General features: G+C 54.5%; 2 protein-coding genes across 4 annotated transcripts; one reads left to right on the top strand and one right to left on the bottom strand.

Annotated features, from left to right (window-relative positions):
* Nucleotides 1–1,704: 1,704 nt before the first annotated feature.
* Nucleotides 1,705–5,733, top strand: LOC101967215 (double C2-like domain-containing protein gamma). Of its 3 annotated transcripts, XM_078045500.1 has the most exons (12): nucleotides 1,705–1,794; nucleotides 1,950–2,020; nucleotides 2,128–2,483; nucleotides 2,635–2,714; nucleotides 2,790–2,861; nucleotides 3,032–3,141; nucleotides 3,220–3,355; nucleotides 3,484–3,537; nucleotides 4,815–4,972; nucleotides 5,063–5,144; nucleotides 5,256–5,352; nucleotides 5,426–5,733. In XM_078045500.1, exons 3-12 carry the CDS (start codon nucleotides 2,243–2,245, stop codon nucleotides 5,608–5,610), a joined length of 1,215 nt encoding a protein of 404 aa, XP_077901626.1. In that variant the 5' UTR covers nucleotides 1,705–1,794; nucleotides 1,950–2,020; nucleotides 2,128–2,242; the 3' UTR covers nucleotides 5,611–5,733. The 3 variants fall into 3 exon arrangements, with proteins under 3 accessions (XP_077901626.1, XP_021587413.2, XP_005333390.2); XM_021731738.3 differs by lacking the exon at nucleotides 1,705–1,794 and having other exon boundaries at nucleotides 1,867–2,020; XM_005333333.5 differs by lacking the exon at nucleotides 1,705–1,794 and having other exon boundaries at nucleotides 1,867–2,483.
* A 203-nt stretch (nucleotides 5,734–5,936) lies between these two features.
* Nucleotides 5,937–10,682, bottom strand: Ndufv1 (NADH:ubiquinone oxidoreductase core subunit V1). The gene is made up of 10 exons (XM_078045499.1): nucleotides 10,504–10,682; nucleotides 9,329–9,411; nucleotides 9,085–9,255; nucleotides 8,169–8,352; nucleotides 7,711–7,900; nucleotides 7,114–7,326; nucleotides 6,784–6,950; nucleotides 6,457–6,538; nucleotides 6,198–6,343; nucleotides 5,937–6,092 (listed from the first exon to the last, which is right to left on the bottom strand). Exons 1-10 carry the CDS (start codon nucleotides 10,573–10,575, stop codon nucleotides 6,006–6,008), a joined length of 1,395 nt encoding a protein of 464 aa, XP_077901625.1. The 5' UTR covers nucleotides 10,576–10,682; the 3' UTR covers nucleotides 5,937–6,005.
* Nucleotides 10,683–24,005: the final 13,323 nt, after the last annotated feature.

Consider the following 24,005-nt stretch of genomic DNA (forward strand, 5'->3'; position numbering starts at 1 on the left):
AAATAAATAAAACCCCAAACAAACCACAAAAGAAGAGTCTGGAGCAAGTGCAGAAAAGAAAACCATTAAATACCCTGGGTGGGACCATAACTAATATGTATAGCCATTTTGGAAAACAGTATGGAGGTTCCCTGGAAACCAAAGGGAACTACCCTATGACCTAGCACCCCCCTTCCAGGTACATACCCAAAGAAATCAAAATTGGTCTGTCAAAAAGATACGTGCCCGGGCTGGGATTGTGGCTCAGCTGTAGAGCGCTCGCCTAGCACCTCGGGACCGGGTTTGATTCTCAGCACCACATAAAAATAAAGGCATTGTGTTGTGTCCATCTACAAAAAAACATTCTCTCTCCCTCCCCCTCCCTCCCTCCCTCTCTCTCTCTCTCTCTCTCTCTCTCTCTCTCTCTCTCTCTCTCTCTCTCTCCCTCTCTCCCTCTCTCCCTCTCTCCTTTAAAAAAAAAATGATGCGTGCCCCCCATATTCACTGCCAATAGCCAGAACATGGAATCAACCTAATGAATGGATAAAGATAATGTGTTACATACACACATGGAGTATTTTTCATCTTTAACAGAGGCAATTCTGTCATTTGCACCAACACAGATGAAGCTGGAGGGTGTTATGATAAGCCAAATAAGCCAGGCAAAAAGTATGACACCATCTCACTTTTATATGGAACCCAAGAAAGCTGAGCTGGGTGTGGTGGCTCAGGACTTGGGAGGCTGAGGCAGGAGAACTGCAATTCCAAGGCCAGCTTGGGAAATGTTGTTTGACCCTGTCTCAAAATAAAAAAATTAAAAAGTACTGGGACGTAGTTATAACAAGACATCCATTGAACCCCATAAATATCTACAATTGTTATTTCTTGGTTAAAAATTAAGAGACCAGGGGCTGAATGTGTGGCTCAGTGGTAGAACATTTGCCTGGCATATGTGAGACCCTGGGTTCTATCCTCAGTACCACATATAAATAGATAAATAAATAAAATAAAAGATCTATTGAAAAAAATACATGTGTGTTTATGGGGCTGGGATTGTGGCTCAGTGGTAGAGTGCTTGCCTCACACGTGTGAGTCACTGGGTTCAATTCTCAGCACCGTATATAAATAAATGAATAAAATAAAGGTCCATCAACCCTAAAAAATATTTTTAAAAAAGAAAAAAAATGTGTGTGTGTGTGTGTGTATATATATATATAATTTTATACATATACACACACACACACATATATATACAATTACATACATACACATATAATTTTTTTAAAAGATTAAAAGATCAACCAGGAGGGGGATGCTGGGCAGTTAAAGCCAGGGAGGCAGGGGGCTAGGTCAAAGGTCAGTTCCGGCGGAAGGTGCTGCTGGGCAATGCAGGGAGTTGAAGGGAGGAAGAGCAGGTGCAGAAGGGAAGGGGATGGCTCACCACATAGAGGGCCACCATGGGATTAAGGAGCCCCTCCTTGATGAGGAGACAAGGGACTCCCTCAAGGATGGGTTAGGATTGTATTCCCAGCCAGGAGAGCGGGTAGAGGGGAGTCCAAGTGACCTTGAGCTGGTCACCTCTAGGGGTCTAATAGAGGGCATGCTCCCCTGCACCCCGCTCCCCACATAAGCCCCCATCCCACCTTCACATGTGCCCCCTCTCCACCCCGCCATCTGCCCCCCAGGGCTCCCTCCTCCCCGCCTGACCCTGCCTTCTCACCTCCCTCCTCCTCTGCTGCAGCCCTCACTTCCCATGCTCCTCGCCACCCCTTTCCTCACCTCCGGCCCTCCAGCCTCCTCACCCGCCTGACCCTGGTAAAAATAACTCCTTTGACAGCGTGTGAACAGAGGGGCAGCGGGAGGGGGAGCTGAGCCCCAGCACTAGGGAGGGGCCCTTGGGGGTGAGGGCGGGAGGTGCAGGCTCCTGATTCTGAGTCCTTCTCCTGCTCTGTCACACCCCGCCCGCCCAGAGGGTCACCTCTGCTGTCCCAAGCGCACCCAGCGCCCGCAGCTGCCAACGAAGCCGGTGGAGCAGCTCTAGGTTGGTGAGGAGCCCTGCGGGCTGCCTCCCGACACGCCCGTGCGCCCCAACTCGCCCCGACCCTCCAGGCTGCAGACCTTGACCTCAGGACCCCCGCTCTGCCCTAGAACGCCCCTGATGGCTTCAGCGATGCCTCCTCGCTCCGTCTCGGTGGCCGGGTGCGTTCCCCCAGTCCCCAGTCCGTCAGGGTCGCTCTGAGCCGGTCCGCATGTCCGAGCCCCCATGGAGGGCACGGCGCCCCCGGGCCGGCGGCGGCCGCCGAGGGTGAGCATGCAGGAGCACATGGCCATCGATGTGAGCCCCGGCCCGATCCGGCCCATCCGCCGCATTTCCGACTACTTCCCGCACTTCTACGCGTTTGCCGAGCCCGCGCTGCACACTCATGACCAGCGCGCTCCGGCCATCCTTTCTGCACCCCCGCCGCAGCCTGACCCAGAGCCACCGGGAGACTCGGACGACAGCAGTGAGTGTGTGTGTGGGGGGCAAGGGGGTACCCCCAGGATAGTTTGGGGTGTCCCTAGCATTCCCGTGGAGGGGCCAGGCAGAAGGCACCGTGGTGGAGAGTGGGTAGGTGAGCCGAGCTGGCTGCTGACCCTACCTGCCCCCTGCCGTAGCTGCGCTGGGCACCCTTGAGTTCACACTTCTCTTTGATGCGGACAACAGCGCCCTGCACTGCACTGCCCATCGCGCCCAGGTGAGGATGGGGGCGGGGTCCCTGGGACAGGGGGCGGGGCCACAGGCTTACCCCACATCCACTTTCTGTTCCCAGGGTCTCAAGCCACCGGCCTCAGGTTCTGTTGACACCTATGTCAAAGCCAATCTGCTGCCAGGGGCCAGCAAGGTGAGGGCAAGACCCAGGTCTCCACTGCTGTTCTCTGGCAGGTCCAACCCAGGGCACCCACCTGGCCCCAGTTTGTTCCAATCCCCAGGACTTAGACCTCAGTTGCTGGGATCAAGGAGGCAGGGCAGGGTGCCAGGGAAGGTTTCTGACCCACCCCACCTGGTATCCAGGCCAGCCAGCTTCGGACCCACACCGTTCGGGGTACAAGGGGACCTGTCTGGGAGGAGACACTCACCTATCATGGCTTCACTCGCCAGGATGCTGGGCGCAAGACCCTGCGGTGAGAATCCCTGGGCCACCTGGGGCAGGGTAGGGGGATGGGGTTTGACTGGCCAGGTTTGATACTGGCCGCCACCAGGCTGTGCGTGTGTGAAGACCCTCGGCTGCGGAGACGGCGGCGGGCACCACCCCTGGGGGAGCTGCGGGTGCCCCTGAGGAAACTGGTGCCCAACCGAGCCAGGAGCTTCAACATCTGCCTGGAGAAGCGGAGGCTGGTGAGGGGCGGGAGCACAGGTGGAGCTGCAGGGGACAGCGGCCTTGTGATGGGGTTGCTGGAGAGGGAGGAGCAGGGAGGGGCACCTGAGAAGTGTCCTGCTGAGGTAACTGGGCCCTGCTTTTCCAGACCAAGAGGCCCAAGAGCCTGGACACAGCACGGGGCATGTCCCTGTATGAGGAGGTGAGATTGCTGAACGGAGGAGGGATGGGATGGGCAGGCCTGGAGGGTCAGGCAGGACGTGGGTGGAGTGGGCAGGGGTCCTAGCCTAGGTGGGCTTGGAGGAATTTGCAGCCACCTTTCACAAGCTCTGTGAGCCCTTGTAACCCTGGGGAAGCCCGTGGCTGGGCAGGCTGGGGGGCACTCTCTGGCCATGGCAGCATGGAAGGGCTGGGAACCCTGGGGCAAACCAGAAGCCCCTGAGGGCACAACCAGACACAGACCTGGCAACTTTAGGTAGAGGCGGAAAGCTGGAGGTGGAAGGGCTGGGCAAGGTGGGGGAGAGAACAGGCTCTCCACCAGGGTCAGCATGGGTGCCATCCTGTGGCTGGTTGTCGTTGACAGGCCCTTGTTAGGAGGCAGCAAAGGTAACCAGTGGGCTTCTTCGACCCCACCTGAGACCACAGACCTGGCCAGAACCCCTATGGCCCTCCAGGGGAAGGCATCCCTAAGGCCTAGGGTGGGCCCTCCACCCACTCCTCTGGGAACAAAAGGGCCTGGCGCCCTGCCCCCTAGTGGAGACACGAGTGGCTGCAGTTGTGGATTAATTACACCCAGGTGGTGGTGGTGGACATCACCAAGCACCCTGCCATACCCACCTCCTGTCCCAGGTCCAATGTACAACACCACAGCGCCCAGTGGCTCTCACCAAGCACTCGGTGTTACTGAGAACGGCCTGTGACGTGGTGGCTGGGTGTCCTGCAGTCATTCTACACAAAGCATAGGAGGAGACACTTTCTGGCATCCTCCAAGCTGTGGGCACCAGGGTCTCGTAGTGTGGCAAAGGACATTATTCCCAGAGAAGTAATGGATGGGACAAAGAGGATAGGTTTTGAAATTGAAGAGATCTGTTGGTCCCTGGGTACAGAACAGTCTTCCAAAGGTGCCCCTGTGGCACCAGGCTGGTCCTATAGGCAGTGGTTATAGGCACTTGCTGAAGGCCACACAGGAAGTTCCTGTCATGTTTGTGGCACTCAAGAGACCATTATTATCTACCTCCCCTCCATGACAAAGATGAGCTGAATGGACCAGCAGGCCCCTTTCCTCCAGCCTTGGAGGGCATAGCTGACCCATAAGGTCCTTTCTAGGGTACCAGATGAATGGCTATTTAGGGAGATTGCCATTAAATTGAATTGGCCCAATTTCTCTGCAGCCAGTTTGAGCCTCCTCTTGGGGCCTGGACACTGGTGGGGTGGTAGACTTTGGGCTGGATGGGGTCTGACCAAAGCCTTTACCTGCAGGAGCAGGCAGAGGCCGAGACAGCTGGGGAGGAACGTGGGCGCATCCTGCTGTCCCTGTGCTATAGCTCCCAGAGGGGGGGCCTGCTGGTGGGCATTCTGCGCTGTGCCCACCTGGCCCCCATGGACGCCAATGGCTACTCTGACCCCTTTGTCCGCCTGTGAGTGAATTGGTAGATGGGTGGGCAGGCAGGGCAAGGTGGCAGTTCCTCACCTCTCCAGGGACACACCTGACCTGCCCATCTCCTCAGTTTCCTGCATCCAAACTTGGGGAAGAAATCTAAATACAAGACCAGTGTTCGGAGGAAGACCCTGAACCCCGAGTTCAATGAGGTGAGCCAGGGCTAAGCAGGGCCCAGCCACACTTGGCCTTGACTGCTGAGCCACCCTGGCCTGGACCTGTTTCTGAGATTCACCTGCTCCCTCCTGCCCCTTTCCCTGCAGGAATTCTTCTACGCAGGCCCCAGAGAGGAGCTGGCCCAGAAGACACTGCTGGTGTCTGTGTGGGACTATGACCTGGGCATGGCAGATGACTTCATCGGTGAGCAGGAATGTGGGGCACTGGGGGGAGCCCTATGGGCTCCTGCCAACCCTGATCCGTGTCCCTGGTGTAGGTGGGGTGCAGCTGAGCAGCCAGGCCAGTGGGGAGCAACTACGCCACTGGTGTGAGTGCCTGGGTCACACAGACCACCGGCTGGAGCTGTGGCACCCGCTGGACGGTGTGCCCCACCAGCTTGGTGACAAGCCAGTACAGGATCCTGCTTGCAGACTTGCCCCACAGTGGCCAGGACACCCCTGAAGCTGGGAGGATCCAGGGGACTGCCCCACCTGCTGTACCCATTCCCCTGACCCAGGGACATTTCCTACCCCCTTTCACACTCACCCCACCACAAAGCCAAAATAAACACCTCTGACCACACCAGATCTGTCTTCTCGAGTCACACACCCCACCTCCCCTGCCATCACCTTACGGGGCAGACAGATGCCGTTCTCCTGTCTCCCACTTTCCAGAGGCCTGTGCCAAACCAGGCTCCCAGTCCCCACCACATTTTGAGAGCAGGACTGAGGAGTGGCAGGGAATGGCAGGGTGAAGAGCAAAGTCACAGATGTGCTGCAGTGGGAGAATGGGTGGCATAATTGCTTTATTGTCCAGTATCCAGACAGGAGTGCAAGGCAGCAGGCCGGGGTTTGGGCTCAGGAAGCAGCCTGTCGGGCCTGGTGCTGCTGGGCAAACCGCTGCATCCGATCCTCAAGCTCTGGACGAAAGTGGCGGATGAGACCCTGGGAGAAAGGAGGAAGGCACTGGGTGAAACAGAATCCAAAAATCTCCCCGTCCTAGGCTCTCAGCACTGCCCACACTAGTGACGCGGGCAGCTCCATGCATACCTGTACAGGCCAGGCGGCCCCATCGCCCAGAGCACATATGGTGTGGCCCTCTATCTGCTTGCTGATCTCCCATAGGGAGTCGATCTCAGCTGGCCGAGCGTCCCCCCTCACGAAGCGAGCCATCACCTTGTTCATCCAGTCCACACCTGAGGCCATAGCAATAGGAGAGGGCCTGATAGTCTCCCCAGCCAGGGCACACGCTGGGGTGGAAGCTAAGTGGAGCCGAGGCCAGCACACCCCAAGTTGCCCAGGTGCTCACCCTCGCGGCATGGGGTACACTGGCCGCAGCTCTCATGCTTGTAGAACTCAATGAGGCGGGCGATGGCTTTCACGATGTCTGTCTGGGAGACAAGGGACAGTGAGCAGGTGCCCCTACAGCACCCCAGTGACATGCTCTGGCTTCCAGTGAACTCTCCTGCAGGGTGGCCTTGCTACCCTCCTCCCCTTCCTCACAACAGCTCAAGTTGTGACAGCAGGAAGCTGAGAGCTGGCCAGAGGGTTTTCAGAGAGGCCCGGGGAGGGAGGCAGTGGCCAGGCGGCACGGGGAGCACCAGCCAGGTGTGAGGGCCACCCTTAGCATCCTTACCGAGCGGTCCATGACGATCACCGCGGCTGTGCCCAGGCCTGTCTGAGCCTGCACCAGGGCGTCGAAGTCCATCAGCACCGTCTCACATACAGACTTGGGGATCAGTGGGGTGGACGAGCCGCCAGGAATCACAGCAAGGAGGTTGTCCCAGCCACCGATGACACCCCCTGGGGCCCCAAGTTAGTCCCCAAAAGGATGATGGTCGGGGCTGGGCTGGCACACCTGCCGAGTCCTGAGCCTGGACCTTTGTCAGCCCCAGCCTGAGGTCCTCCCACTGGGCTCTCTTCGTGGACGCCCACCACACCCCTCAGGGCTGGCCCCCAGCCTCACCAGCGTGCTTCTCTATGAGCTCCTTCAGCGGAACAGACATCTCCTCCTCCACAGTGCAAGGGTGGTTGACGTGGCCAGAGATGTTGAATAGTTTGGTACCCGAGTTGCGTTCTCGGCCAAAACTGGCAAACCAGGCACCCCCGCGGCGACAGATGGTGGGGGACACAGCCACTGTCTCCACATTGGCTACGGTTGTGGGGCAGCCGAACACTCCTTCAGGGAAATGAGAAAAGAGACATAGCCGCAAGGGAGTGGCCAGGTTTCCTGGCAGTGGGATTTGTGGGTTCTGCTCCGGGGGAGGGCTCCTGCTCTTTTACCCCTTAACATTCTCACCCGCCACTGGACCCCAAACTCCAGAGGAGCCGAATTGTCTGCTCACCACCATGCCCCGGCTCCAAGAGCAGATACTGCCAAGGCACAGAGTTTGAAGGGGCTTGGGTGTCTAATGTGGGGCTGAGGCAGGGTGGCACGGGGAGCCTGTGCGTTGTTACCACCCTCCTCTCTCCATCTAGCCTGGAAGGCACTCAGAAATACCATAAGAGCCCCTGAGGGGACTCCACAGGACAGCCACAACAAGCCCAGGGCTGGAGGGCTTACCTACATCTGCTGGAAAGGGTGGCTTCAGGCGTGGCTTGCCCTGCTTGCCCTCAATGGACTCAATCAGGGCCGTCTCCTCTCCACAGATGTAGGCCCCAGCCCCACGCACCACAAATACATCAAAATCGTAGCCAGAGCCACAGGCATCCTTGCCAATCAGGCCTGCCTCATAGGCCTCTCGGATGGCTACCTGTGGGACAAGGGTGTCAGCCTTGTAATTTCAGGAATCATGGAGCCCCTGAAGGCTTCCCAAGGTGAGGTTCTGGAGCATAAAGGAAGAGCCCAGAGAAGGGGGCTTTAGGAACCAAGTCCTGATCAGGATACATGCAGAAGTGGTCACTCCTCTCCCAGGTGGACCCCTGACAGACCAGTGCTAATAACTAAGATCAGCTGTGCTGGGGAAGGGCATGCAAGTTCACGCTGGCCACCTTCTGCTTGTCAATACTCCCTTTGCGCACCTGCAGATTGGACGCCTCATTGTAGAATTCCCCACGAATGTAGATATAGGCAGCACGGGCGCCCATGGCCCGGCCCCCCACCAGACAGCCTTCCACCAGCTTGTGAGGATCGTGGCGCATGATCTCCCGGTCCTTACAGGTGCCTGGCTCCCCCTCATCTGCATTCACTACCAGATACTTGGGCCTGTGGGAGCCTGCAGGTCAGTCAGGCTACAGGCCCACCAGGACTGAGTCCTCCACCACATCCATCCCTGCTCCTCCCAGAGGCTTCAAAGATGTCTCCACCAATAGTCGATCCCTCTCTACCCTCCCAACATGTCCCCAGGGGCTCTGCTTACTCACCACCAATGACAGGGAGCTCACTGCCTGATCCATCTTTGGGCAGACCACAGGAAAGGTCTCTGTTCTGCTTAGCCCAATACTATCTCCCCGTGTTTTCCCTTGAGAGCCAAATTCTGCTCTTGGTTAGAAGGAGCATTCCTCAACCTTCACATCTCTGGGGCCAAAGGAGGCAAAGCAGCTGATTTTTATTATTTACTTTCTGTGTACTAACTAAAGTACAGGCAAAAGCCAAATGAACATTATCTCTTTGGTTCCAGCAGGATATCCCATATCCATGAACAAAAAGGAAACACGAGGTTCGCAAAAGATTTCCCAAAGCTCTAGACTTACTAGAAGGCAGACCTGGGATTTGAACAGCGGAGCCTGCCTCAATATCTCGTATTGACTATGCTAGATCACAACACCTCCCCCAAGGAAGCCCAAAGAGAACTGGAGTCCCATCCACTTGCACCTAGGAACGTATTCTTGCCTCATTCATGCTACAATGTCTAAGGCCACAGTCCTAAGGGTCAGACAAGTCCCAGCCACCCACAAGGTCTCTCCTGCGACCATGTCTCAGGCTCCCCTCACATACCTGCCATCTGAAGGCTTATTCATGAAGCTCCACTTGAGCCCAGTGGGGAAGCCAGCACCTCCACGGCCCCGCAAGCCTGATGCCTTAATCTCACCCAGAATCCAGTCGGGCCCCTTCAGCAGGATCTCCTTTGTCTTATACCAGTCACCTCGACTCTGGGCGCCTTTCAGCCTAGACAGGGTGAGGAAGACAGTGAGGGGAAGGCCCTGGCAAGGAATACAATAGGCTAAGGACACTGTCTCACCTCCAGTCATGACGGCCATACAGGTTGGTGAAGATGCGGTCTTCATCCTTCAGTGAGCCAAATGTGGTTTTCTTGGGTGCTGTCTGAGGAGACCCAGTGTCAGGAGACCCAGCAGAGCTCTGGGGGCCAAGAGGGGTTGGGCCAGAAGCTACAGATTCTTGGGTCCTCCTGCTTAGGAGGGGCTGGGCCAGGGAAGGCAGAGGCCTAAGCCTCAAAACTTTTTGAAATGTTACACCTACCACCATCACTTAAGCACTTCCTGCACAGAGATACTGGCCTAAGCACTTTACAGCTCGAGCCTCAATTTATCCTCATGACAACACTGAGATAGGAATGATTTCTTTCATTTTGCAGAGAAGTAAACTGAGGCTCAGAACAAAAGGAACTTATGAAAGGTCACGAGCCAAAAGCAGCAGACGGTTCTTTGTTTTAGTTGTAGGTGGACACAATACCTTTATTTATTTATTTTTATGTTGTGCTGAGGATCGAACCCAGGACCTCACACGTGATAGGTCAGCACTCTGCCACTGCACCCCAGCCCCAGCCCCAGCCCCAGCAGATGGTCCTTGAGTCCACCTTTTTTCATGGCCTGGCACCAAACTGCCTCCCAAAGCCCAGAATGACAGCATCTTACCAATGGTACTAAGGGCAAAAAGTGTTTACTGAGAGGAAAAAATGCCCCACCGGGGCTGGGACAAAGGGGCCGGAGGGGACCCCCTGGGATAAAATTGAGGGGCGAGGACTGGGAATCCACGTGACTAGCGGAGAGCACCCAGCTCCCGGCTAAGAGGACCTGACTTTCTGACTTTTGTCCCCTTAAAAGCGCTTCTCGGTCACCAGGGAGCAGAGCCTGGAGGAGGAACCCGGAGGTGTGCATCCCTCTCCGAAGCTGTCTTCTGCATCTACAGAACGGGGCCCTGACCCCTTCCCACCCGACGACGCTGCAAGGAAGGGACGCGAGACTAGGATGCTTCACAACCCGCACAACTTCCCGCTAGGCCTGTGAGACCAGCGGGCAGGGAGCCGCACTGCGCGTCGGCCTCCGCTGCACCGTGCCCTCCTGCTTCCCGCCGGGCCCGGGGAGAAGGGCTCTGCAGAAGGCACCGCAGACTCCAGGCACGCACGGCGCGCGGAGGCCCGCGGAGGCCCCGGGCCCGATCCCGGCCGGGCCTCACCGTTTCGCTGCTGAAACGCACAGAGAGCCGCGCGGGGAGCGACCCGCCAAGCAGCCGTCGTGCCGCCAGCATCGCGGGGGCCAGGCCGGTCACCTCCGGCTGTCACCTTCACGGCTCAGAGGCTGAGGAACCAGCGCCACAGAGACGTTAGGCGGCGCACAGGAAGAGCGTCACGCGCCCGGGGCCGGCGGCGCGCCCAGGCACCCCCGCGCCTCCCGACTCCGCCCCTTCCCCGCCCATTAGGGCGGGAAGAGGGCAGGGAGTGGCCTGACTGGCGCTGGGGCGTCTGGGAGATGTAGTCCCTCTGGCCTCAGGCCGCTCTCCTCCTTCCGCGTGCAGTCGTTAGCCAGTCTGCAGCCAGCGGCGGTTCTTTCACACGCCTAGTAAACAAACCTATCACGTGGACTTCTGTTAGGTCCTGGTGTGTTTCACTTCCTATAGGCTCCGTGTTTAGTATGCACCTGCTGTATGCACTTGGGAGGAGGAAGGAGGAATCAGGCGGGTCACAGCCGGATCCTCATGACTCCGAAATCTTGGTGCTGCCCCAGTCCCAGCCCTGCCGGGCTGAGCCTTCACCCCCACCCCGTGCATCCGTGTGCCGAGAAAGACTGCTCATTCGCCGCAGAGAGCCCGGCCGGCCCCAGGGCAGGCGAGGTCTTCCCAGGGGGTGCGGCTGCAGCCCTGGTTGGAGTGAGGCAGAGACAAGAGATGGTCGGAAGGTGGCCCAACCCCTTGCCGCGCTGCTGAGCTCTCTCGGCCCTTGTCAGGGGGATCCAGCACCTCGTGCTCCTGCTCAAATTCCCGGAACGGCCCCTCCTGCCTTCGGAATCAGGCCCTGGCTTGACTTTTAAGGGCTCCACCGCCCCTTCCTCCGCCGAGGTCATCATGCCTAAGCCCCTGCTGCCATCCCCGACACCGTTCCTGGCCTCAATAGGCTGTAGAGGGTTTTGTGGCCGTCCCCCTCATCCAGTTTTCTCCTCTGTCCTTTTGGTAATCTAACTTGGTCATTTTCAGTTGTGTGCAGCCCTCAGCTCTGGGACCATGCCCTGGTCCCCATGTAAGACTGTCCTTTTGGTCTTCTCTGCCTGCTCAGTCTTCCAGTCCTCATGGGAAGGAACCCTGTCCTCTCTTCTCCTGGGCTGTAATCATCCTTTCTTACCCCTCTAGAAACGTGTCATCTACAAAACTCATCTACACCGTTTCGGTGAACTCCCCACAGCACCCCTACATGGTGTTAACTCCATTTTGTACGTGAAAACACTGAGGCCCAGGAGGTTCCTCCTTTGTCCCTGGGAGTCCGAGGACTGGTGGGGATGGGCTGGCACCCAGGCCTACTGTCCTTCCCAGAGTGCTCACACTGCAATCCTGCAGCACAACTGACTGGCTGTGACAGTCCCTGTGGGTGTCAGTGATGCTCCCCAGAGGCACCAGGAGCACCCCCGCCCTTCTGAAGTTTCGCAGATGGCAGAGCAGGACCAGCCCAGACCCTCTGCTCTGGGCAGGGACAGAGATTGTCTAGGCATAGATGGGGATTACACAGCTAATCCAGGGCTGGGGCAGAAGGAGGGGAGCAGGATGAAGCCAGAGGGTGAATGCCTTCCTTTTCTTTCTCTCGGTCAGCCAAGGGGACAGAACTGCAGGGAGAAGCAGACTAGGCTGATGGAGACGGGAGGTGCTGGGCACCTGCTGATGGAAATGGAGGCCGAGAGGCAGAGTCCCCATGTTCCTTCAGGGCCAGGCTCTGGGCCAAGTAGTGGTCTGTGTTATTCCCTTAATCCTCCCACATCCAGAGCGTGGGAATGATGAGCCTCTGTTTGCAGAAGCAGTATATCCACAGCGCCAAGTGGCCTGCCCAAGACTTCAGGGCTCAGGCAGAGGTTCCCGACAGTAAATCCCCATTAGGTCCCCCCTCACCTAGAGCACTTACTTGCTAGGCTCCCCAGGTGAAGAGGAGGTCCCTCCAGTGTCACCTCTTAGGCACTGTCCTCTGTGGTGTCCCAGACCCTGACTCTCACCTCTTCCTTAGCACCCATCCCAGCCTGTCTGCCTCTTTAACCAGCATCCATTCCACCATGCGACCAGCGCACTGGTTTCATTAATGAGGTTCTTGGCATAAAAGTTAACTAGTGAGATCGAAATAAACACAGACTCAGTTACCTTTTTCTATGACCAGGTTCGAGATGGCTCCCCCTCTGGCTCTCACCTTGAACCACCTGGTAGGGCAGCAAGGATGACTCAGGGCTAGCAGGAGAGAGAGAGAGGGAGCACGCCAGGGAGTGGCCTTTTATTGGGGAACAAGAAATTCAGGGGAGAATTCCATCCAATGAAGGTTGAGGGGGGCCGCACTCCAAGGTCAGGGACAGTGATTGGCCCCCGGGGTCAGTGGTCAGTCACACCCCCACACGGACAGGCTCTCGCACCAGGAGAGGGTTGGGAAAGCTCCGATACAGTTTAGCCAGAGCGCCTCAGACCCAAACCAGGAGTTGCCCAGTCACATGTGAGAATGGCTCTCCACAAGCACCCATCCCAGCCTGTCTGCCTCTTTAACCAGCATCCAGGGCAGAAATTAGGAAGCATCAGGGAAGCCTCCTGGTCCCACAGGTTCCAGATCTATGGCATCCGCCAGTTCTACCTTCCAAACATGGCCTGTGTCATCAGGTCTGCTCATCTCTCACCTGTAATTTGCAAAGCCTCCTGGGGTATCCCAGCCTCATCTCTGGGCCCCTTCAATGTCTTCTCTGCAAATATGGAACCAGTGGACATACTATACGTTTCAGACACATTTTGCCTGAGACTGTGGTTCTCCGCTGTCCTCAAGTCAAAACCCAGGGCTCTTGGTCTGGTGTCCAAACCCCTGCAGCCCAGCTCCAGTGCATGCTAGTTGGGCGCCCGGGGATCTGTCTTCTACTCTCTCCTTCTTCTTGTTCCTCCTAGGAGCCTGTTGGCTGTCGCCTCCCCCAGCAAACTTTCTTCAGCCACAGGATTAACTCTTGGTAACTAGCATCACAGGCCCAGGCGACCGAGGAAGGCACGATCAGGTCTCTCTTCTTCAACCCCCGTGCAGAGCTCGAGGAAAGTGCTGATTCGATACCGTAATTGAGTTTTATATTTGGAAAATGAAAATTTGTTTTCTTTAGTTGGAAATTTAAGAATTTCCAGGAAAGCCGAAATAGTAACCTGTTTTTACCACCTAGATTTTAACGCATTGTCATTTGGGGCGTTTGCATTCTGTTTTCTGGGTGATTTTAAAATGCTTCAAATAGCATATAAATATACTGATCTCTAAAAATTTAGAGCTTCGAAGAAAAAACTAAAAGTCACTCTCCCTGTCCAATTTCTTTTTCTTTTTCTTTTTTTTTTTTTTTTTTTAGTACCAGCGACTAAACCCAGGGGCACTTAACCACATCCCCAGCCCTTTTTATTTTTTATTTTGAGACAGGGTCTCACTAGGTTGGTTGCTTACAGCCTGGCTAAATTGCTGAGGCTGACTTTGAACCTGTAATCCTCTTGCCTCAGTGTCCTTAGCTGCTGGGATTATAGGCGTATGCCACCACGTCCAGCACCAAATGGTTTAGGATCTTGACAGGGAGTAAGTATGAGGTCTGCTGAAGCTTTTGACAGACACCTTGATCATGTTAAGAAAATTTCCATCCAAGAGCGAAGTTTTACTGAGTGGTGTTGAGCTGCTTTGACTACAGTTGAGATTATGTTGTTTTCCTTCTTTAATCTGAGGTTAACAACATCAATCATTTTACTAATCTTTTGAACTATTATTGACCTAAAGAGGAGGCTGTGAGGCTGGGAGAGCAGAGACAGAAAGCGGTCCGGATTAAGGCAAGTGCTCTACCACCGAGCCACACCCCAGCCCCTGATTTAGCTTTTTAATCCGTGCTCTACAGGGAGAGCTTGTTTCCTCTGGAGGATCTTGCCCAGTTTTGCTTCAGTGTCCTGCTGGCCGCTTACAACAGGGTGGGCCGCTTTTGCCTTTTCGTATGTACTGGGAGTGTTTGCTGAGGGCAAAGCTGAGCCATTCCTGCATCATGACTAGGACTGACTGTAAGCCACCAGGAGCTGGCACCTTGCTGACCACTGTTTGTACTTCTTGTATGAATTTATCTGTTTCCTTGAGCCAATTTTGACCAGAAAATTTAAAAGAACATTCTCTTCATTGGATTATTTATTTTTCCAATATGAAACATTTCTCTGTTTCTCCACATTTTTTATTGGTGCATTGTAGTTGCACACAATGTTGAGATTTGTTGTTACCTATTAACCGTCCGTGTACACAATAGAACAATATAATTTGGCCAATTTGATTCTCCAGCACTTTCCCCTTATCTCTCTCTCCCCCTCTCTTTTATTTTTTGGTCCTGGGGATTGAACCTGGGGAACTCTACCCCTGAGCCATATCCCCAGCCCTTTTTATTTTTTGAGACAGTGTCTTGCTAAATTGCTGAGGCTGGCTTTTAACTTGTGATCCTCTTGCCTCATCCTCCGGAGTTACTGGGATTACAGGCCTGTGCCACTACGCCCGTCAGTATCTTTGAATAATTCTCATGCCTCAAGGTCTATGTTCTCTTGCTTTTGCATGCTTTTTTTTTGCAGTGTTGGGGACTGACCCCAGGGCTTTGTGCATGTGAGGCAAGCACTCTACCAACTGAGCTATATCCCCAGCCCTAGGCATGCATTCTTTCAGTTGTATTTGGTAAACTCTTTTTCTGTCTCTTTACTTCTAGTCTTTCTTCCGTTTTTCTTGCATCTCTTAAAAACAAGATCTCATTAAACTTCACTCTGTTTTACTAGAACACAATCAGGGTCTGCTTTTCAAAAGAGCCTGAGCTCTTTACCTTTATCACTATTGCCACCAGGACTCATATCGACCATGTATTGTGCTTTCTATTTAGTATTCTTCCTCTTTATTTCATTTTCCCTCTATTTCTGGGTCTTCTGTTGCATTAGCTGAGTTTCTGTGTGCATCTCCTGTGGGTATGGAAGCTTTACATTTTGCTTCTATTTTTAGCGGCTACTCTCAAATTTTTAAGTCAGGCCTAAACTTCACTTCCAGGCAAAAGCTGGCTAATGTCTCTACCCTCCTGCTGAATATGAAACAAAAACAGTGTGCAGTTGTCGCTTGGCATTCACAGCGGACTGGCTCCAGGACCCCCAGGATACCAATATCCATGGATAGTCAAGTCCCTACATCAAATGGTGTAGTATTTGTGTGTCACCTACATACACACTCCTGTATATGTTAAATCTCTAGAACCCTTAGAATACCTGACGCAGTCTAAATGCCGCGTGGATAGTTGTTCTACGGTATTGTTAAGGAAATAAAGTCTTGGCCAAGCTCAATATCAGCATAGAGGCAGTATTTTTTTAATCAAATATTTTCAATTCCTGTTTGCTTGAATCCTGGAACTCAGAACCCGCAGATAGAGGCCAACTGTATGTATACCATGTCTCTCTCCCAAGTCCCTGGCCCTGTTCAATGGAGGCCTGGCTGGGCCTTTCTGGCCCCTGCTGTAGGCGGATGGCGGAGGCCTGACCTCAGGATCTCAGCCACGGCTGGGCACCTGCATCCTGGCTGCGACCCAGACGCTGGCTCCCACCCTGGCTGCAGGTTAATTCCTGTTTCCCTCCTTGGAGAGAGGGTTATTTCAAATCTACACAAAACTCTGCTTTTTCTTGGCTGAGATTTCAGTATTCAGATTTCTTTCTTCTCTCATATTAACGTGTTTGAGAGGACAGAGGGGGTCTCGGGCTGGTCTCGTCTGTCTTCAACTAGACACCTTTCTAATTTTTGTCTATAAATTTAAAACCGGGGGAAGGAAAGTCAGGAGATGCAGACTGACGGTGAGCCTAGAACAGGAGTGTGTGTGGGGTGAGCTGCTCTGCTGCTGCCAGGCTGCCAGCTCTCAGCTCTGTGCTATGCGGCCCAGCCCTCATCCTGCCAGTGTCTCTGAGTGCCCCTTTGGCTAATACTGATCCTGACACATAACATTGTGATGCCAGATTCGTGGGACCCCAGTAGACCTCCAGGAGCCGAATCCCATGCAATCACACAAGAGTCTTTACAGCAAGCTCCAGCCTGGACTCACAACCGTTCCCAACGTAGGGGCCCCAGGGAGTGAATCCCTTTGTTCAGTGAGGATTTATAGGTTTTGGGGGATACTCTGTGCGTCACAACATCAAACAGCAAATCATTTCACACCGCGGGAAAGTCAAACAACAACTCTTAACATTGATTAGCACATTCACTGGCGGGAACAAGTTGGGTAGGGGTGATTGGTTAGTACAAGAGGGGGATTTGTTTTAACTGATTGATTTAATCATTGAGGGGAGTACTTTCCCAACATGTTATCAACCACCCAGACTAATGAGGGGTCATCTGGCATCCCAGGTATTTTCCCTGTCTCATGCTGATTGGTGGTTGCTAGGGGGTTGCTGGGGGTCCCCACCTAGCCTGACTGAGTCAGGGACACCTGGCGCAGCAGATCTCTCCTGTTATTTGCAGACAAACAACTCAGCAGGGTGGGGATGTGCCTAGGAGTGCTCTGTGGGTTTTTCCAAGGACAAAGGTCACTCCCCCTTCCTTGGACAGGCCTTGAGGTAGAAGCTGTTTTCAAAAATGGAGTCACATCAGTTTCTCAAATCACCTGCAGCTGCTGTCAGGTGATGGACCCTGGAGCTCTCAGTGGACACAGACAGGTCTCAGGTCCCCAAACAGTGCCCTGAGTCACCACTCCTGGCACCTCCCTGTGGGGGTCAGACACCCGGCAGATCTGGCCTGGGTGTGTGCCTTGTCTCCCCGTGGCCCCTCCCCCAGTTGACCTTGGCATCCTGCCACGGTGCTATTTGTCCCCCAACACAAAAGCACCCGTCTCTTTGTTTCTGCCCAGCATAGCCCTTGATGGCTATTTGGGATGACAGACACCAAGAGGAGCTTCCATGTCCCTCCGTGAGTCCCAGGCTGCTGGTAGCCAAACTCACCTTCGCCGCTCCTTGAGGGCCCAGGGTTTAGAAATGCCAGACCCCGTTTATGGACCAGCCAAAGGAGGAAGCCCCTGCTGTGTTTATTATTAGAAACAGGTTGAGCCCTTCACGTTTTCTTCCTCCTGCCGTCCCTTGGCTCCCTGCAAAGATGATTTCCCCCAAGCCACGGAGGAGGTTTGGAGGGGCTTCGGCTGCTGCGCTGGGTCCTTCCAGAGAGCTGAGCCCAGGCAAGCCGGCCGGGCTCTGATGGAGGGGCTTCTTCATCACCGTGCTCTTGATGGACTGCAGTTTTTCCTGGAGAAGTAATTTCTGCAGATACACAGGCATTAGGGTGTTTTACGTCCTGGTTTTGTTATTTTGGGTTTTATCGCTCTGCTGCCTGTATTACTTCTCTTGAACTCTTCGGAATGTTCTAAAACTCTCTTCAAGGCCTGATCTGTGGTCGTCATAGAGAATGTCCCAAGAGCAGTTGGAAGGACAGTGCCCTCCCTGTTTTCCCTGCAGGAAGCCCTGTCTCCTGGTTAGCGATTGGTGTGTGAACGCTGGGGGATGTGATTTGGTAACAGAAACTCATCTTGTAGTTGCTTTGTGTGTCCCCACTTTGGGGAGGTGTGTAGTGGCTCTCTCTTGGTCTTCATGGCTTTGGGGGATTGTGTCAGATGGGTGAGAACATCCGCCCCACTGCTGGAAACCACAGGCCTTCCTCCCCCATCAGAGGCTGCAATGCCTCCTGTCAGTGGATGCCATGGTCTCGCTGGTCTCGCTGGTAATCGCGGATAACCTGATGCACTGCAGTGACCTTGGCACAGGGGACTCTCAGCTGCGATGCAGTCGTGTTCATTCACTCTGGGGCTTTTGTAAAGAAATCCGCCCCACACCTAAGGTCGTAGGCACACTTAACTTCCTTCTGTGTTTCACTCTTCTCTTTCCCAGGCAGGTGCGCCACAGGCTTCCCCAGCCCTGCTGCATGTTGGCAACAGGACGGTTCCTTGTTGGGAGCAGCCATCCTGTAGGTGCAGGCGCTGAGGGGCATTCCCAGGGCCAGCAGCATCCATTGTGACCACAGAACTGTCTGCGGACATTGCCAGATGCCTTCTGGGGGACAAAACTGCCCCTGGGAGGTCAAGAACTGCTGATCTATTTGGAGTTTATTATATACAGTGTGAGGCAAGGACCCAGTAACGTCCTTCACACAGCGAGTGGGTTTTATTAATACCATTAAATAACTCTTCAAACGTACAGCCCTGTGCTACAGAATGACCTTTCAGTCAATGACAGATGGCACGGATGCCGGTGGTCCCCTAAGTAGGTTCTATGATGTTAGCACAATGACAAAATCCCCTAGGGGTGCATTTCTCAGACAATGTCCCCCCTGTCAAATGATACAGGACTCTACTTAGATGCCTCTGCCATCGCACCCCAAGCTCCTAGGTCTACGTGGGCTGTCGTGTGTGTGGCGGGGACTGGATGGACATTAAATGACTAATTAAATTAAGTTTCTTTAAATGACTTTTAAGGCAAATGAATAATCGAATAATCTATACAACAACCACAGGCTCACAAACCTGCAGGTAGACAGGGGGAAACCAAGAGAGCCCATTAAGAAATATGTCAAGAGGGCAGGGATATAGCTCAATTGGTAGAGTGCTTGCCTTGAGTGCGCAGTGCCCTGGGTTCAATCCCCAGTACCACACACACACACACACACACACACATACACACACACTCACACACACTAAGTAAGTAAATAAATAAATAAAAAGAAACACCTCAAGAAAAGAGGATCAATGGGAACTACTCCCAACAGGGTCTGTAGGAGTCATTGTAAAGTTAGGATTCATGGCCACAGGTTTCTCAGCATATTTCAAAAGAGAAATTTCTTAGTAGCTCAGGTGCACTAAGATAAATTTTGCCCAGCCACTGACCCCAATGTCCACATTAACACGGGATGGACTTGGAGACGAAGCCTCCCTGGACAGGATGATCAAGGAGACGGTTCTGGAAAGGACCAATGAGGATCCAAACCTCCCCTGCCCAACGTCAAGGAGCAGCTGAACAGTTGATTGTCGGAGGGTGCAGCTCTCAAGGCAAACGTCAACCTGATGAACAAGGAAGCAGCCCTGTTTTCTCTGTGGTCCTCCATTTCCTCTTGAGAGGGCTTCATGCTTGAGCCTTACTTTACCTTCATTCGTGATAAAGTTCTCTTGACTTTTCGTGTCTGACGTTAAGTTTTCTTTCATGAGAACATAAGAATGAAGATCTGGAGCTTCAGGTCACCCGGTTGGTCCCCTCTGTCCCTTCCAAGGACAATGAATCTGGGCTTAACCAGGCAATTCTCACCCAGGGCCCCCAGTGGTCAGTCAGATAACAGCTGCATGGGGTCACCTTGAGGGCATCCTGGTCACCTGGCTGGCACCTGTCACCTGGGCTGGGAGAGCAACTGGAGACGCTTTGCGCTTTGCGTGTCTCTGTCTCTCTCTCCCCTCTCCCCTGGATGAATGTCACAGAAACCGCCAAGCCTGGAACCCCCCACCCCCACCATTCCACTGCACGGTTCACCCTGAGAGGACACAAAGGCTGGCCAGCTTCCCGGGAGGCACAGAGGGGCAGTGCTGTCCAAGTGTTTGTGGACATATTTAAAAATCCATGAGAAAGTGATGCAATTCCAAATTCCTTCTCCCTGGACATGCGTGGTCGGTTTGTTTATCTCTCTGGAAGGATGCAGGGTCTTCGTCTTATTCCCTTTCACAATGTGCTTCTGATCAGTCTTGGGTTCTTTTCCATTCATGATTCTTCTCATTCGGGAAGCTCCTGTTCCTCGGGCTGGGAGGCGGAACTGTATTATTCATTGGATCATTTCCTCCCTGCTGTTTGGTTTTCTGCCTTCTCCCCGCCTCTCCCTGCACCTCCTCAAGTCATACTCCATCTTTCTTACCTTTTATCTTTTGTTCTGTTTTTGCATTTCCTTCAACTTCACCTCCTGAGATTCTCCATTTCTGCTCTCCCATTTTTAATTCCCAGGAACGTCTTCTTTTTCTCCAGGTGCTCCTTTCGATGGCCTCCTTCTCTTAATCTCTTGCTCTTTTTTAAAATTTCCCTGCAGAGCGGCTGGGGTTGGGTAGCACACCTGCCTGGCATAAGTGAGGCACTGGGTTCGATTCTCAGCATGTAAATAAATAAAATCAACAACTAAAAAAAATTTTTTTAAAAATATAAAATCCCTGAAGATAAGGATTAAAGTTCATTTGAAGTTGTGTGTGCTCGCACGCTCACAAGAGCATCCCGTAGGAACTCTCTCTTCTCTGAGTGCCTTCTGTTTGCTACCTTTTCCTTTCATGTTAGAGCTTTCTCTCAAATTTCTGGCAGTCTTGGTGGTCCATTGATATCTGATGCCCTGGGAATTTGCAGGAAGCTGACCGGGACCTTCTGCCAGCAGACCCTGCTAATGGGCTCACTGGGCTTGTGTCTCAGTGTTCTGGTGGGCGGCTCCTGGTCAGCTTTCCCTGATGCAGAGAGAGGGGCTTGAAAACCTCAGGGCAGGTTGGATACATACACACCTGGCCTCTGGGCAGCCGGGTGTCAGTCCAGAAGGTAGGAGCCCGGGTGCAAGTGCCATGTTCCAGAAGCAGGCTGCAGGGTGGGGCCAGTGCAGATGGCGCAGCCGGCGGCGTTCCTGACCCACAGATGAGAGTTGCGAGCTCGAGGTGGTGTTTGAAGCTAATTTTGTTACGGGCTCAGGAAGAGGGATTCAGAGACAGCCATCTGGGGAGTTGTGCGCTCCCCTGATTGTTAGGAGCTCTGTTCTGAAGCAGGGCCTCTGGGCCAGCATTCCTGCCCATAACTGCCCTCCTGGCCCACCCCAACCCCTCCCTCAAACATTTTCACCAACAACCCTAATTGATGCCATCTCCCAGGCTGGTGTCTGGCTGGATCTGTGGACGCTGACCTTGGCCTTCTCTCTTTCCTGGCAAGGTGGACAGAGAAGGGTGCCACTTGAAGAGCTTCCTTCTCCAGGGTCACTCAGGCTGCCATCTTTGCTAGAGCCAGCCTGCTGTTCTATGCAGGGCCCAAGCTCCTGGGCTTTAGTCCCTAGTGACCTGGTCACAGGCACTGCCCTTTCAACCCAGGTGTGGCAGGTGTGGGCACCTGGCCGAGTCCCAGTTTCCAGGGCCTGCTAGGATCAGGGTCCCCATAGAGGCCAGCAGACCCTGCTCCTGGGCTCACTGGCTCCTGTCTCAGTGTTCTGGTGGGCGGCTCCTGATCAGCTTTCCTTGATGCCTGTGATCAAGTGTCCAGTCTCCCCAAGAGCCCAGAAACCAGTTGGGAGTTGTTCCTCCCTGGGAAGAGCCTGTGGGCGCCCGCGGTCCACTGTGGGATGGTTCTCCACTCAAGTTCCAGACACCTGAGCAAGGACTTCCAGGTGGCACGGTGGGGTCACTGGTCTCCAGAGAAATGACTATGAATGTGCAGATGGATGATGGCCGACCACATGGGAAAAGAGCCCAAGCCTGCAACTGGCAGCTACCAAGTCCAGGACACCAACCCCCATCTACAGCAGCCTGCCAGAGGCCAGCCGCAGGGAGGCCGCTCCCTCCCTGACCATCCGCCAAAGACAACTGCGATGGTCAGCCCCAGACCCAGGATGTGGGTGATAACTGACACTGGGCTAGTTTTTGTCTCTGCTTTTAACCTCCCAGCGAAAGCCAGGAGCATAGTGGGACATCTGCTTCCCCCAGCTCCCTGGAGCAGCTCCCTCCATCAGGACATGCCCCAGCCTTCCTTCGCTGTGTCCACTGAAAACCATTCTCATTCCCTGCTGCCTTTGAATCTCCGCAAACACGAGCCACAGTGGCTGGTTCCCTGTAGAGCAAGCTTGGGAAAGTAGCCCGAGCATGTTCTCGGTCGGTTGGTCCTTGTGTATATTTCAGAGGGCAACTAGAAGCGGACTGGAGGGAAATGACGGAGCTGTGGTTGGGAGAAGTTGCACAGCGGGTCAAAAGTTCCCAGGGGCGGGGGTGGGGGGTGGGGGTGGGGGATGGGGGGGCCCTTGGGAAGCGGAGTGTGCGACTGTGGGATCCTTTCTTGGGCCTTGTCTTAAGTCTATTTCCTGTTGCTATTACCTGAGGCTGGGTAATTTAAAAAGAGACTTTATTTGGGTCACCATTCTGCAGGTCCCGGAGCACTGGGTGGCTTCTGCTCAACTCTGCTGAGGTCTGAGCGTGTCAGTGGCGGAGGCGGAGCGGGAGGTCACGTGGTGAGGCAGGAAGCCAGCCAGCCGCAGGGGCCAGTGCTGCTCTTGTGAACTGCCCGTCCTGGTGGGAACTAACCGGCTCTGTGAGACCAGGATTCATTCCTTCCCAGGGCAGAGCTGCCACTTCCATCTCGTCTCACACAGCCACATGGAGCCATGAATCCCTGGGGGACACACTCAAGCCATCTCCAACCCATCAGAAGGGGCAGCTCCAGAGCCACCCCTTGCTGTCCCAGTGGCCCAGGAACAGCACCAGTCATGCCCACAGCTCAGGGATAGGGCACCCCAGGCCTGCTCCTCCCTCCAGGCTGCTGCCCCAGCTGGGACCCTCAGCTTCCTGTCCACCCCCCTCCCCCCTCCACCTGTGCCTTCCTGGGCCCTCCCCCTCCAGATCAGGTTCTGTCACTTCCCCATCACTGAAAGGACCTTGGGGGAGCAGAAGTGGCTGCGTCTTGAGGGGACTGCACCAGAGTCACAGCTCTCTCTCTCTCTCATCTCCTTCTCTGATCAACTCTGAAGGCAGATGGGGTTGACCGGATCCCCTGGGCCTGAGCCCAGAGCAGAGCATGGAGGGTCACGTTGCAGTGGCAAACAGCTTCAGCAGGCAGCAGGGTACCAGGTCAGGGGCATTTCTCAGTCATACCACGCGTCCATTACACGTTAGTAGGGGCCTTCTCCATGTCATCTTCACTGGGGACCCAGGCTGGCAAAGTCACCACCATCTGAGACATCTCCAGTCTCACGGTGCGGGGTGGGTCAGAGCCGGGTTTCCTCGCACACAGTGCCCGGCTCGATAAGTGGCTGAAAGTCTCACTAAATGGTTGAGTCTGGCCTCAGTCTTGCCATTCTTGGGCCTCAGCCTCTCCAGTCTCTGGAATTGCCGGCTGCACCTCAGCCCCTGGCAAAGGATGGGTGCACTTTTACACTTTTAACCTTTGACCTGCACATCCTGAATCCAAAGGCCTCGGTCTGGGAATCCGACTGCAGCCACTGCCCAGTTTCCCAGCCCCTGGGGCTGCCTGGCGCTGCCCTCAGCTGCTCTGTGTCCCAGGCTCCCCGAGCTGTCCAGGCACAGCCCTGATGCGGAAGCCAGCCTGTTTGACACCTTGAATGCCCCAGAGCTCAGCCTCTGGACATGGAATCCGTCACAGGGCACCAGGGCAGAAGATGGCAGCCAGGACACAAATGCCTCCCCTCCACCCTACAGTGACATTTCCTCGAAAGGCTCAACTCATTAGGATAAATTTTCTTGGAAATG

This window comes from Ictidomys tridecemlineatus, chromosome 4 (assembly GCF_052094955.1).
Source record: "Ictidomys tridecemlineatus isolate mIctTri1 chromosome 4, mIctTri1.hap1, whole genome shotgun sequence".
Taxonomy (NCBI): domain Eukaryota; kingdom Metazoa; phylum Chordata; class Mammalia; order Rodentia; family Sciuridae; genus Ictidomys; species Ictidomys tridecemlineatus.

Bases quoted from the DNA above. Each gene is read 5' to 3' on its own strand.
- LOC101967215 (XM_078045500.1), top strand. From the start codon at position 2,243: ATGGAGGGCACGGCGCCCCCGGGCCGGCGGCGGCCGCCGAGGGTGAGC. The intron at 4,973-5,062 runs GTGAGTGAATTG...CCATCTCCTCAG, and splicing joins TCTGACCCCTTTGTCCGCCT to TTTCCTGCATCCAAACTTGG. The intron at 5,353-5,425 runs GTGAGCAGGAAT...TCCCTGGTGTAG, and splicing joins CATGGCAGATGACTTCATCG to GTGGGGTGCAGCTGAGCAGC.
- Ndufv1 (XM_078045499.1), bottom strand. From the start codon at position 10,575: ATGCTGGCGGCACGACGGCTGCTTGGCGGGTCGCTCCCCGCGCGGCTC. The intron at 7,901-8,168 runs GTGCGCAAAGGG...CTTGTCCCACAG, and splicing joins ATGAGGCGTCCAATCTGCAG to GTAGCCATCCGAGAGGCCTA. The intron at 7,327-7,710 runs GTAAGCCCTCCA...ATTTCCCTGAAG, and splicing joins ACCCTTTCCAGCAGATGTAG to GAGTGTTCGGCTGCCCCACA.